The sequence below is a fragment of the Eublepharis macularius genome, chromosome 9, assembly GCF_028583425.1.
Source record: "Eublepharis macularius isolate TG4126 chromosome 9, MPM_Emac_v1.0, whole genome shotgun sequence".
Classification (NCBI taxonomy): Eukaryota; Metazoa; Chordata; class Lepidosauria; order Squamata; family Eublepharidae; genus Eublepharis; species Eublepharis macularius.
In genome coordinates, this window is record NC_072798.1 from 381183 (window position 1) to 395457 (window position 14275).

At 46.2% G+C, this 14275-nt stretch overlaps 1 protein-coding gene across 12 annotated transcripts in view; it reads right to left on the minus strand.

Moving 5' to 3' along the window:
- PPP6R2 (protein phosphatase 6 regulatory subunit 2) overlaps positions 1 to 14275 on the minus strand; it is a 123596-nt gene that overhangs the window by 7775 nt on the left and 101546 nt on the right. For 9 of the 12 annotated variants that reach the window (XM_054987930.1, XM_054987936.1, XM_054987937.1 and 6 more), the window contains 2 exons: positions 7029 to 7117; positions 2718 to 2928 (listed from right to left, as the gene is read on the minus strand). The exons of 1 other annotated variant lie outside the window; for it this stretch is intronic. In XM_054987930.1, the coding sequence (XP_054843905.1) occupies positions 2718 to 2928; positions 7029 to 7117 (300 nt within the window). Of the gene's footprint in view, positions 1 to 2717; positions 3223 to 7028; positions 7118 to 14275 lie in introns of those variants that run through there. 2 more of the 12 variants (XM_054987938.1, XM_054987940.1) reach the window with 2 other exon arrangements.

Below are 14275 nucleotides of genomic sequence, written 5' to 3' on the forward strand. Positions count from 1 at the left end.
GGAAAAAGTGACAACAGCCTAACTTGGGCATAGCTAAAGATGGGTACAATCAAGAAAGAAACTGAAGGTCTGACCTTCGCAGCACAAGAACAAGCGTTGCAAACGAATGTTATGAAAGCCAAAATTCAGAAAATCAGTAAAAATTCAAAATGTCAACTTTGCCAGGAAAAAGATGAAACTGTGTCCCACCTTATCTCTGAATGCAGCAAAATTGCACAGACGGACTACAAAGCTGGAAATGACAGGGTCGCAAAGCTGGTCATTGTGTAAAAAGTATAATTTGCCAGTATCAAAGAATTCATGGGAAGATCAGGTAGAAAAGCTGCTAGAAAATGAACAAGTCAAGATCTTGTGGGATTTCAGAATTCAAACTGATCAGCACCTTGAACATAATACACCAGACATAACAGTTGTGGAAAATCGAAAAGTCTGGATAATCGACATTACAATTCCTGGTGATGCCAGAGTCGAAGAAAAAGAACAAGAAAAAATGATTAAATAGAGAGATCTGGCAATAGAACCCACCTGACTACGGAAGAAGAATGCAACAGTAGTCCCCATTGTCATCGGGAGACTTGGAACCATCTTGAAAAACTTTGCAATTCATATGGAAAAACTGCAGCTGACATAACACCTACAGAACTGCAAAAGACCGCGCTACTTGGAACAGAGTACATATTACGCCGATATCTGGTTGATACTTAGGTCTCCGGTGGAAACTTGTATCAGCTTAGCAAGGCTAATCAGTAATAATATGTGACCTCTGCTTATTGTTGATTGTGTTTCAGATAATTCAAATAACAACAACAACAACAATAAATAAATTTATATACTGCCATTGGGGCAATTTAACACCCACTCAGAGCAGTATACAAAGTATGATATTATTATCCCCACAACAATCACCCTGTGAGGTGGGTGGGGCTGAGAGAGCTCTGAGAGAGCTGTGATTGACCCAAGGTCCCCCAGCTGGCTTCAAGCGGAGGAGAGGGGAATCAAACCTGTCTCTCCAGATGAGAGTCCTGCCACTCTTAACCCCTATACCAAACTGGCTCAATAATAAGTAAAAACTATAGGCGGGAAAGTATCGGCTGGATGTTGGAAAAAACTTCTTCGTGTTAAAGAGTAATCCAGCAGTGGAACCGGCTGCCTGGGGACGTGGTGGGTTCCCCCCCACTGGCAGTCCTCAAGGATCGGCTGGATGAATACTTCTTGGGGACGCTTGAGGCTGTTCCTGCACTGGGCAGGGGGTTGGGCTAGGTGGCCCTGCAAGGTCCCTTCCAGCTCCAGGATTTTGTGACTCAACACAAACCAAAGTGATGACAACCACATTCAAGCACTTAGACATCTTACCTCCCCCCCCCCCCGCACCCTAGCGGCTTTCCGTCCTCCCATCATGCCCCACGAATTTTAATAGGCTACTATGACCTTCTTTGGCAGCTCCCTAAGGAGACCTTGAACTGGAACAACTGAAATTAATCTGAACAGCTTTCAAGACCACCTCAGCAGCCAGTCCTTCTGTGGAAAAGAGATGGGACACAGAAGACAACACCAATTTGAGAGATGACTATCCAGTTATCAGACATTCCAAAGAAATCAAAAGCTTTTCATGCCTGGGGGGCTCCCTTCCTCTTTCCCAATTCCAGCTTTGGCCACAGGCTACAACGGAAAGAAAGCTCAGCACCAACAGAAACAGGCAGCCTCTGCCAGCTTCTTGTTCTTCACAGCTTAAGACAGAACTGCCCTCACCTGTCAGTCAGGGGAGGGGGTCCCCAGAGTCAGATGAGCATGTCATGTAGTGCAGGCTTGGGACGGACACACTCCCCAAGTCTCACCTTTCCACTACTCCACCGCAACCATGACTGTGCTGGGAGCGTGAAAAAGGGAAGGAACTGACAGCCAAGCTGCCCTGGCCACCAGCTTTCACAAAGGACACTGAAGCCAAACGGCTCTCCTGCACATGCCACAAACTGCAACGCTGAATCTCTGCAATGCACGACCAGAACAACGCGTATGTAAAGCGATAAAGAGCCCGAGTCAGATTTGATTGTCAAGTATACATCAGTGGTTTATTTCCTCCCACAACGTCTCTTGCTTTTGCAGCCATCGCATCTCAGCAGAAACGTGTGGGGTTTGGCACCCTCACCGCCACCTGGGAGCTTCTTAACCATCAAGCTAGGCTCTGGAAGAGCTCCTGAGCACTACGCAGCTGTTGCTGGCAAAAGGCACACCCTAATTGAGGGAGATGGCCACACCCTTCCCGACAGCCTTCCTCGAAACTCCCTCTTCCTGTGGATCAATGAGACTCGACATCCTGTCAAATCACCGTTTCAGAAACATCCATGATCCTCAAGGCTTGGCACTCTTAAACACTCACAGGCAATCAAAGCGGAAGCAACACCTTTGGGAACACCAGCCTCTTCCCCAGCCTGTGCGATGTGGGCGTTCCAAAGGAACAGCTGTGATCCCCCCCCCTCCAATCCGCACTCACAGCCCCCTCTACCGGGCCTCGCTACAGGGTGCTCCAGCCCAGAAGTGCCTGTGCAGGACGGCCTCCTGCCGGAGCCCCTCTGCAGCGGCCGCTGGCCCAGCGCCACCTGAAGGACATGCGCCTGCAGAGGCTTGCCTGGTGTCCCCTGGGACCCACAGCCGGCAGCATCAGCCACTCCCACCCACACGGCCCTTTCTAGCCTGCCCACCGTCGACTCCTTTCGCACCTGGTGTAAACAGCCTTCTCATTCTTAGTATCCATGGTCAGTTGGATTTTTTCCTGGCCTGAACCTGTGCTGAACGTTTCTGTGACAACATCTTTCTCTTTCTCTTCCTCTTCCTCGCTGTCTGGGCCGCCAAAGGAGCTGCTGTCCGAGGCTACCAGAGGTGCCTTCCTTGCCACGCAGATGTTCCAAACACAAGGAGAGGCAGCACTAACTGCACAGGAAGAAAACAGGTTAAATTCCCCCCCAGAGGACTTGACTTTTCCATGCACAGGACCTTGCCCTCCCTCCGTAGTTCCTGACATAGCTCCACAGCAGCCCAGCAGCACACACAGGATTTTATGGGTCTAGGGTGCGCCTCCACAGAATGGGAGCCCAGCAGAACCTTCTCTCGTAACCAGCAACCTCTCATCCGAACAGCATGCATGGGCAAGAACTTCAAGCAGACTGACAGTTGCCGAACAGTCCCTTTGGAGATCATTTCTAAAGGACGACAAGCTCTAAGTCTCTGCAGAAAATAATTTAAAAAACACTTCAGCTGGGGGGGTGCAAAGAGGGGAAGGGTCATAAAATTTCTTCATTCCCACAAGAAGGTAATATCAGGTAGGTAGCCATGTTAGTCTGTAGCAGCAGGACAGAATTAAGAGTCCAGTGGCACCTTAGAGACCAACGTTTCCCAGGATACCAGCTTTGATGAGTCAAAGCTCACTTCACCTGATACAAACGAGAAGGGAGATCCATCAGCCCTTATATCCAGGTCAGAAGGTAGGAGAATTGTTAGCAAGAACACCAGATGGAGTCAAGCTACAAAAGAACAATGCAAAGGGTAACTAGCTTGGCTGGAGCAAGGAGATCTGCAGAGAGGCGGGAAATGCAGAACAGCATCGGGAAGGAGGTAAGGAAACAGGATGGTGCTGTGACTGCTGTCCATCGACTGCCTTCTGTGCAGGAACACACAGGGACTGAGCAGGCGCAGGCCAGCTGTGGAGGAGACTCTTCCAGCTCAAATAACCTGAGGAGGGAGGCGTCCCTCCCGCCTGGCACACGGTGGTGACATTTCCCACCCAAACTGTCACATGCTGTGAGGGAGCGGTGCCCTTTTCTCTTTTCTGTTTGAATTTTCTTTACTTAAACTATAAACTACACACCATAACATAATAAACAATAAACACAGAGAATAAGAAAAAAAAGGTGCCCCTTTTTCTCAGTTCTTCTAAGCTGCCGCAAGCTCAAAAGAGGCATTAAAATATGAGAGCTTACAGCGGGGCAGGAGGGAGGGCATGTGTGCCTGCACAGAGACACTCCACGAACGGCAGTAACAGGCAAGTGCAACCCGGATTTCATCTTTGGTCTTCTGTGCCGTCCCACATTGGGAGAATGACACGTTACTCACTCAGGAGGTGGGATGAGCCTCTTACTCAAACAAGGAGTGCAACGCAGCCCTTGCCGATTCTTGCCTTGCATCCGTGTCGTCAGAATAGTGCTGGACAAAGCTGTCAGAGAAGGACCAGGCAGCAGGCCTGCCCAGCAACGGAACTCCACAGAAGAATGCAGTTGATAAAGCCTGGCCCTGGTAGAACGAGCACGAATAGGGAGAGCACAAGTTGCTCCAGCCTATTGGTAACACAGGTAATTGGTTGACACAATCCAATGAGAGACAGTAGAAAAGAGCAAGAGTCCAGTAGAACCTATAAGACTAACAAAATTTGTGGTAGGGTAGGAGCTTTTATGAGCCACAGTTCACTTCTTCAGATACCTTGCAGAGGTATCTGTGGTACTCTACCACAAATTTTGTTAGTCTTATAGGTGCTACTGGACTCTTGCTCTTTTCTACTGCTACAGAGAAACTAACATGGAGAGACAGCCTGAGAGGAAGCTGAGTGGCCCTTGCAAGGTCCACAGTGGCACACAAACAGGCTTGAGATTTGTGTAATAAGTGTGATCTTTTAAGACAAAACACTAACACACATTTACTGTCTCAACTGTGTAGTTTGCATTATGCATCTGAGGATGGAGGTGGAAAGAATACAGGTAACATGAGAGCTTGTGCTAGATGGAACCCAGAAACAACCTTTGGGAGAAATTGGATGCTGGATGCAAAACCACTTTTTCAGGATAAAACTGAGTAAAAGGACTATCAGCCCACAGCACTGCCGATCCCCCCACCCTTCTGCTGAGATAATGGCCATCAAAAAACTACGTTTTGAACAAGAGAGGCAGAGGCTCAAAAGGAGCCAGCATTAACCTCAGCAAAACCAAAGACAAACTCCTCTGAGGAACAGTAAGTGGCCTGGGTTGGAAAAGGTTGGCCAAACCTTTGAAAAATTGGTTACAAACATCAGGAGAAAATACAATCTTCCCATCTACTGGTTTGTGAAAAGCCTGAATGGCTGCTAAATGCAGCTTCAGAGGCGAAGAAGCCAAACCAGAAGACTAAAAGGCCATCAAAAGGTATGATGCAAGAAAAAAGAGAGCCTCCTCAATTAAAGGCACCCCAAAAGAAAATCTTTCCCATTTGCAAGCACGGGACATGTGTGTGCAACATTTTCATGCATGAACTCTCAGAAAAAGGTTAGCTTGGACGGTTTAGAAGCCATGCTGTCTGAGCTGTCTGAGTGATACGAGACAAAATACACTCAAATTACAAGGGTAATTCAAGTGTATTTTGTAATTCGAGTGTATTTTGTCTTGTGTGGTTTGACCCTAAGAGAACATTGGAGAGAGACAGAAGGGGTGGGTATAAAGCACCCTTGCGACACTGATGTATCAGAGATCGAGGGAGCCCCTTCCCATAGTCCTGGAAGCCCTGCTACTAGGGGCCTTGGGTGTGACTTGTTGGCAGTGCCAGCAAGTGGAGACTCGGTGCCCCTCTCCAAGGCACAAAAGGCAGAGAGAATGCTGGTCCCTGTGGGTCATGCTGAGCACACATCTTGAGAAGAGCTTTTTGAGGCATGCCTGAAAAACAGATCAGACAAAGAACAGCGACACGGAGGGAACGGAGAGAGAGAGAGACAGATGGAAGGAACTCTTCTCCACAGTGGTAAAAAGAGAACTGAGGGAAGGGCTGCTGCTCCCTCATAGCACATGACAGTTCCGGTGGGGCGGGGCGGGGCGGGGGGGATGCCGTCTCTGTGTGATGTGGGGGGGGGGGGGTGCTGGCCCTCAAACTATTTGAGCTGGAAGATTCTTCTCTGTGGCTGACCTGTGACTGCACAGTCCCAAGCAGGACTGTACAGAAGACCGAAAATGAATCCTATGTTCTTGTTTAAGCTCGGGGGGAGGGGGGGTTACCATTGTCCTGAGCTTGCTGTTGAATTAGAAATCTTTCTCAAGTTCAGGTCAATGGACTCCCCAGGGCTGAAGAGGGACATGGGATTCTTACAGATACTAACTTGCTGCATTCCTCATCTCTATGCATATCTCCTTACTCTAATCAAATGGATTACCCTTTGCATTGCATCTCTGACTCCAGACTCCCAACTGGCCCTTCTTGGCAACAAGCAGCTTTTGTAGCCTCCCGTCTTCTGACATGGATGTCAGAATTTTTACTTGTTTCTGTTGGAGCTTTAACGAACAAGAAGTTATATATAAGGCCTCTAAAGGCAGTCCTCAAGAATCTTTCGTCCAGATACGACGAGTCCTCTCAAAATGAGCCACTGGCTATGCAAGGACAGTATAACTGGCAACTTAGGGCTGCCCCTCTGGTAACAGAGAGAAATCAAACAGGCAATGATTACTGGTGATTGATGACTTGCATTTTTATGAATTTGAAGTGGTTCAGAATTGAAACTTCTTTGTTTCGAACGCAAGCTTGGAATCATTTTCCTTTCCTGCTTTGAAGACAGTTGTTGCTACTGAAACGCCAAAGCATTTCACAGCCAAGCCATCTTCCTTGGCCTATCCAAGCTTCTGAGTACAGAGCTACTGTTGATATGTACTGTGGAGTATAAGCGCTGATATCTGGGCCAGGTGAAGCAACCATCAGGATAAGACTCCTGTAAAGATTGTCCAAGAGGCCAGAAGACAGCTGATCTCCCAAGCATTCTGTGGCAGGGAAAGGGGCAGCAGCCTTCCTAGCTCCAAGTGGAAACTACTCCTAGTACAACTCGCTAAGGCAGCAGGGGAGAAACATTTGCAAGAAGCAGAATGTTAACGTTCCTTCCGCCCACCCTCCTCCACCAGACAAGAAGGACACCCAGTGCCCCAGAAAGGGGCGTCATCAGCCCTCCTCCCAGCAGAGGGGGCTCAAGCCATCAGCTGCCCTTTGGTTTGGACACAGCCCTTCCTCTCATGGCTCAGGTGATCACCACTTACAGTTCTTGTCTTGGCTCTGCTTGGGGTTTCCTTCCGAATCGCTGCTCTCTGTGTCCACAGGAGAACTGCACCTGGGGCCTGCCTCGGAGCTGGAAGGGAAAAGGCACCGAAGCCTCCATCCAAGGATCTCTCTCAAGTTGTTTCACGCTTGTGTAGCCTTGTGACCAGGGTGGTTTTGGGAAAGCAGCCTATCGGTACCCCATGGGAGACTGAGGCTGCATGCGCGAGCAAGCGAGACAGGCAGGAACGGTGCAGGTGAGCTCGGCATGCTGCTAAACAAAGAGCTTGCAGGAAAGCAGGAAACGGGATCCTTTAATGGATGGCCTGTAATGGACGGCCTCTAATTCTGCCCTCCAGATCCCACAGCCAACCCCTGCTAGCTTCCAGCAGCATCAACCAATAGGAGGCTGCAGGCCCTCTGACAGAGGGGGAAGGAAAGGAGTCTGGGGGCAAAGAAAGGCTGCCAAAGCCTCAGGCAGGCCTTGGCAAGCAAAGAGGTGAGGAGAGACAGAAAGGCGTCTCCGCTGGGAAGGACCAGGGTGTGAGGCACTTTGTGCTAAGCGAGGCAGACTCTCTCAGGGAGCGAGGTGTCAGGCGGAAGGCATGGAACCAGGGTAAGGCCCAGGAGTCAGCAAACCGGGTCCTACAGGCAAGTGGACCAGGGAACTGCAGGGACAGGACAGGGGTAACGCCCGCCCTTCTGGCCTCCACGCCCAGCATTGTGCAGGGGGGTGGACCAGATGACCCCAGAGGTCCCCTTCCAGCCCTGCGATTCTAGAGCATTATTTCCCAACCTTTTTTCCCATGAAGGAACCCCTAACTCAATTTTTCAAATCCTAAGGAATTCCCACCTATGAAAACATTTGCAGGCCAGAAAAAGTTAATGGCAGGGAGCACAATTCAATTATGGATAAATTATTGTCAAGAAAATTTATTTATTTTCAAATATGAAGATACTAAATCAAAATAAAGTTTACTGAAACATCAAAATAAAGTTCACATCCAAAGTCAATATCAGGTTTGATTTCAATGTGATATTTGGGCTTTTTCATGGTACTGGGGTTTTTCAACATATTTCAAAGTTTTTGCTTATTTATTTCACAATTTCGCGTAGAACTCCAATGATGTCCTGCAAAACCCTGGCTGGGAAACACTGGGTCAGAGGCAGGCACCACAGGAGCAGGTCTTAAGGAGGCCTGAAAGCAAGCCCCTCTCTCCTGAGGGTCCTCATCCGGGAGGGCGCAGTGCAAGACTGAACACTGCAAAAAACCCTGCCATTCTACTTAGCTGACAATATTGGGGACACACTTAAGTTATAATGTCCGACAACCAAAATAAGCTTTTACTCTTCTTCGGAAGCGACAATACACTTGCAATTGCTTTGTCAAATTAAAGGTGACTGCAAGAGCCACCTGGGGAAGGAAGGAAGAAAAATTTACCTCAGAAACCAGAACTTGCTCTGCCCTGATCTACAATTGACCTCAGAACAGTATATAACCATCAGTATATATAACTGACCTCTAGGCATTTATTGTACACTAATAATTTATTTGGGGGCACACAGGGACACAGAAGTGTGCTTTCTCCAACCGTCAGAATCACCAACGGATGTCTGTGGTAGGAAAGGAATATTAATTAATATACAAACTATCAGTGATGGACTTTAGAACATGTTCATGATGAACTCGTCTCGCCTACTCGGAACAACACAAGAAAATTCAGTCAAGAAACTTTCAGATATAAGCCACAGAAGATGGGATGAGTGCGGGGAAAAAGCATAGCAAAGATTTTAGGAACGGGCAGTTCAGGAGAAAAGACCTAAGGAAGCCGTTCGTTCCAAGGCTGATGCCGTGACCAGGCTCCACACGCTGCCAGGTTTTCCTCTCCATGCAAGTTGTTCCAACCTATCCCCACAAAGTATTTGTGTGAAGAAAACGCAGCGTGTGGACTGGCAAGACACAGGCCTCCTTAGCGAGACCTTTTATGAGAGCAGCAGCAGCTGGAAGAGTTGCAGGGACACTCCCCGAAATTGCTGGTGGACCACTGTTGGCGCATAATTCAGGAACAGCAAAGCAAGTCAACCATTAAAGAGGCTGCGGCAGAGACATGTGACAGGATGATCAAAATGGAGACTTCCTAGCTTGGGCCTGTTTTTCTAAACATTTCCTTTTCCTGACAGCAAGTTCATCTTTGGGTTCTCTTTAAGCGGACTGGCCCTGGAGGCACAGTAAACCTGAGTTTCTTTTATAACGAATCTCGTGGAACAAGCCATTGCAACACGTTTATACAGATGAGATTTTTCAAGACCAAGATCCAGGTAAGGACTGCAACCTGCACTATCCTTCGCAAGCCGTGACCTATTTATGATGCACTGTGCTTTGGGGGAAGCAAGTGACCAATTGTGAAGAAAATGCCGTGTACTGTTTTATACAGAAGCCATCTTTTCTAAAACTTTGGTCAAGAGATCTTTTGCTCGGAAAATTCCTTTCCTCCACACTCCCCCCTTTTCCTGCCAGAGGCCTCACTGAGAAACCAGCTGTCTTACAGCCTCAGCATTCAGCAGCCTTGAGATAACACTTCCAGCTCGTTACCAATCGAGCCTCCACGGCAGAGCTCTCCTTGAAGGAATTACGAAACAATTTGCACCTGCAGAATTGAGTGAGTGTGCCAAGAACTGCAGGCTCGGTCTCACTCCCCCTCCCTCACGTACGCACCTTCTTTTAGGTGACATCAGCACTTGGACACCTGCCTGGCTAACAGGCCTGGGTCACTCTGGTTTCCAAATGACACAAAAGTAGCTACTCAACATGGAGACCTGAAGCTCTGGGTGGGTTTCATTGACTGCAACTTGTCCACTGCTTCGCTCCTGGCTCGAGAACTCCGAGAGGGATGCTGAGGTACCCATCTGTTCACTTTGCTGAGATGCCTAACTGATCTGACTTCTGATCAGAGGCTCTGATTCCTGCACCTCTGACCACATTTTGTTTTGCCTCCTTTTGGAATCCTGTGGTGTGTATTAGCAAGTGCTTACATGCTTTAGGATTTGTTGTTTTATCCTCACATTGTGTCTTGTGTTTTTAGATAACCTTGCACCTTAAAATAAATAATTGTATTTTAGTTCTGTGTGGGTTTATTGACTTTGAAGCTTCAAAGCTACAGATCACTCTGTTGAACTCACTTTTTGAAGCTCATGAACCACCTACCATAACAATATATTTTGTGAACTCTACTTGCAAGCCACCCTTGCAAGGTACACTTCTGTTTGGTTTAGTTCCCTAATAGGCTTGGAGCTTTGTCCCTTTACTCTGGTGCCTTGGGATAGACAAAGGGACTGGTGGCAGTCTACTAAGGCAATTTTGAGACTTTCTCTCATTGCCAGTTTTGTAATCTGTGTGAAATAAGTCTATAGGGCGCTGTGCGGCTCTTCCTCTCAGCTGGGTTGAGGTGGTGGTGCCCTGTAGCTTTGACACCAACGAAACAGAAAAACAGTGTTGCACTTACCTGTAACTGTTGTTCATTGAGGTCTTCCATGCAGGCACACATAGGACTGTGCAAATTCAGGCCTGCCAATTCGGAGGTTACTTTAGCTGAAAATCCACTAGCAGGCGCTCTCACTCTCCATTGCGCATGTGTGGCCGTTTTCCCACCGAAACAGCCCCTAGAAGGGCAGAGTGCCCGGATACCCTCGGTTCCTGTTTCGCCACCATACCACCCCCAATTGGAAGGCTCAGCAGGGAAGGCGGGTATGTGTGCCTGCACGGAAGACCTCGATGAACAACAGTTACAGGTAAGTGCAAAACTGTTTTTCATTGTTGGTCTTTCTGTGCAGTCCCACATGGGAGATTAACAAGCTATTTACCTGGGTGGTAGAAATTGTCACAAAAAAATTGACTGTATTACTGCTGTCCCCACCACTGCCTCTCTCCTGCCTAGGATATCCAGGGCGTGGTGCTTCACAAAGGTGTTGGTTGAAGACCAGGTCACTGCCCTGCAGATGTCTGGCATCAGCATTTCTCTCAACAACACTGCTGATGACGCCTGTGACCTGGTGGAGTGAGCATGCACCGCCAGGGTACACAGTAAGTTAGCGTTCCTATAACACAGTCTAAGTGCCTGTACGATAGTTCGAGCACTGGCTTTCTTCCCCTTGTTAGGACCAGCAAAACAGACAAAGAGTTATGAATCAGGCTTAAATGACCTCATACGGTCAAGGTAAAAAAGGATCGCCCTTCTAAGTGTGGAGGGCTCTTTCTGCCTCATTGGATTGTTCCCTGAAAAAAACAGGCAGGACTATTTCCTGTGGCACATGGAATTTTGATACAATCTTAGGCAGAAACTCCAATTTCCTCCTCAGTACCACCTTATCAGGGTGTACCTTTACAAAGGGTGGGTTTGCGCTCAGTGCAGCTAACTCACTCACTCTCCTTGACGAAGTGACTGCCACCAAGAAGGCTACCTTCATGGACAACCATCTCAAGTGACATGTTGCTAAGGAATCAAAAGACTTATTCAATAATTTTGTTAGAACTAACTGAAGTAACCACTGGGGCACTATCTTCTTAGCAGGGGGAAATAAATTGTTCAGACCCTTCAAAAACAAGTTAGAAGTACGGTGGAAGAAAACAGTCTCATTATCTACTGGCGCATGGAAAGAAGAAATTGCTGCCAAGTAAACTTTAACAGAGGAGTTGGATAACCCTGTGTGTTTTAGTTCCAACAAAAATTCTAAAATTGTAGTTAAAGGGCCTAACCGGGTCTAATTCCTTCCGTTCCACCCAGACTCTGAACCACTCCCATTTCAGACTATACGATTGTCTGGTCGACAATCGCCTGGCATTAAGAATGACGCGCGTCACTGGATCAGAAAGCGACCCGCCTATGTTATCAGCCAGGCCGTCAATTTGAGTCTCTGGATCTCATGGTGAAGGATTCCGTTCCACGACAGGAGGTCTGGATTCGCAGGAAAGTGATGAAATTCCGTTCTGTGACAGGAGGTCTGGATTCGCAGGTGACGAAATTGACTCTTCAATTTCATCAGCAACTGGAACCACAGTTGCCTTGGCCAGAAAGGGGCAATGACTATTGCTCGTGTCCTGTCTGCTTGCATCTTGCAGACCACCCTGGTCAGTAAGGGTATAGGTGGGAAAGCGTAGTAGAACTTTTTGGACCACTGTATCCGGAAGGCGTCTCCCAGAGACCCCAGCCCGTGACCTCCCCTTGAGCAATACAATTTTGTTTTTCGGTTCCCTTCTGAAGCGAATAAATCCATGTCGGGCAAACCCTAACTTTGGAAAATAGTGTCCAAGTAAGTGTCCTTTATTGCACATTCATGTGCGTCTCTTCCTACTCTGCTGAGACAGCCTGTGATCACATTGTCCACCCCAAGAATATAGACTGCTTGCAGCCAGGAGGAATGACTGATAGCCCAAGTCCAAATATATATATATATTTTTTAAAAAATTATTGGTGAGTTTATATTTCATATTTAATACATACATTCCCATCATATCTAATTTACTCTAACCCCCACCCTTTCCTCCCCCTTCCTTATCGGCTTCCAACAGCTTTCCAACCCTTAACCCTTATTACTTAACTTGACTTCACTTATATTCTTCTATAACACATATATCATAATATTTCTTACTCTAAGCATATTCAAATTGTTTTATATATATACTATATTAAAATCACTAATCCACCAATGTGTCCGTTTTACTCTTCCTTGATTAAACTCTATATTCTAAATAAGATTTACTTAAACATAATACTAGCTTAGATTGTAATAATTAAATTCCCCCTTAGTGGTAAAGTTGCTTATCTCTTCTGTTTACAACATCACATTTTAATAGTTCTCAAACTGCCACAGTTCTCCTTTCACATCCCATTTTTTTCCTAAATATTGTTTCAATTTCCCCCAATCAGCAATAAATTGTCCTGGATCAAGATCTTTAAGTTTTCTTGTCATTTTGTCCATCTCCGCCATGTACAGCGATTTATAAATCCAATCTTCTATAGTTGGTATTTCTTGTATTTTCCATTTCTGCGCATACAAAAGTCTTGCCGCTGTGGTCATATAAAATAACAATGTTCTGTACTGCACTGGAACACCTTCCATTCCCAAGTTCAGTAGCAACAATTCTGGGTTCTTATTTATTTGGATTTGTAAAATCTCATTAATTGCTTCAATTATATCTCCCCAGTATTGCTTAGCTACCTCACAAGTCCACAACATATGATATAGTGACCCTTCATGCTTTTTACATTTCCAACATTTGTCTGACATGTTATTGTTTCCTAGTGCAATCTTCTTTGGTGTTAGATACCGTCTATAGATCATTTTGTATACATTCTCTTCGATGTTCGTACAGGTTGAAATCTTCAATGTATTTTTCCACAGGTGCTTCCACGCCTCCATTGTTATTTCTTTATTGAAATTTACTGCCCACTTCACCATCTAGACTTTTACTATTTCATCCTCCGTATGCCATTTTACAAGTACTTTATAAATCTTTGAAATTTCTTTTTTGCCTTCTTGTAATATCACTTCTTCTAATTCTGAGTTTTCCATTCCTATTCCTCCTTTTAAACAGTCCAAATTGAAAAGATCTCTGATCTGTCTATATTGAAACCATCCATAACAAGGAGACAGCTCTTCTTCTGTCTTTATTCTTATTGTTGAATATTGTATTTGTGTTATCTCCTTGTATGTCAAACGTTGCTGTTCATTGTCGACAGTTCTCGGATCTATTACTTCGTAAGGAACCACCCATGAAGGAATTCCATCTTCCAAATAAACCTTATACTTCTGCCAGATTGTGAAGAGGCTTCTTCGAATATAGTGGTGCAAAAACATAGAGTCTGCTTTAACTTTATGATACCACAGATAGGCATGCCATCCAAACAACTTTTTGTGTCCCTCCAAAGCCAGCAATTTACGGTTTTTTAATGTTATCCAATCTTTTAACCATGCCAGACAAATTGCTTCATAGTATAGTCTTATATTGGGCAGTTGCAAACCACCTCTTTCCTTCGCATCCTGTAATACTTTCATTTTCACACGTGGTTTTTTGCCTGCCTACACAAAGTCTGAAATTTTCCTTTGCCATTTGTCAAATTGTTTAGAGTCTCGGATAATTGGGATTGTTTGCAACAAGAACATCACACGTGGTAAAACATTCATCTTTACTGCTGCTATTCTTCCCAACCATGATAAATTCAATTTGTTCCATTTTATCAAGTCTCTCTCT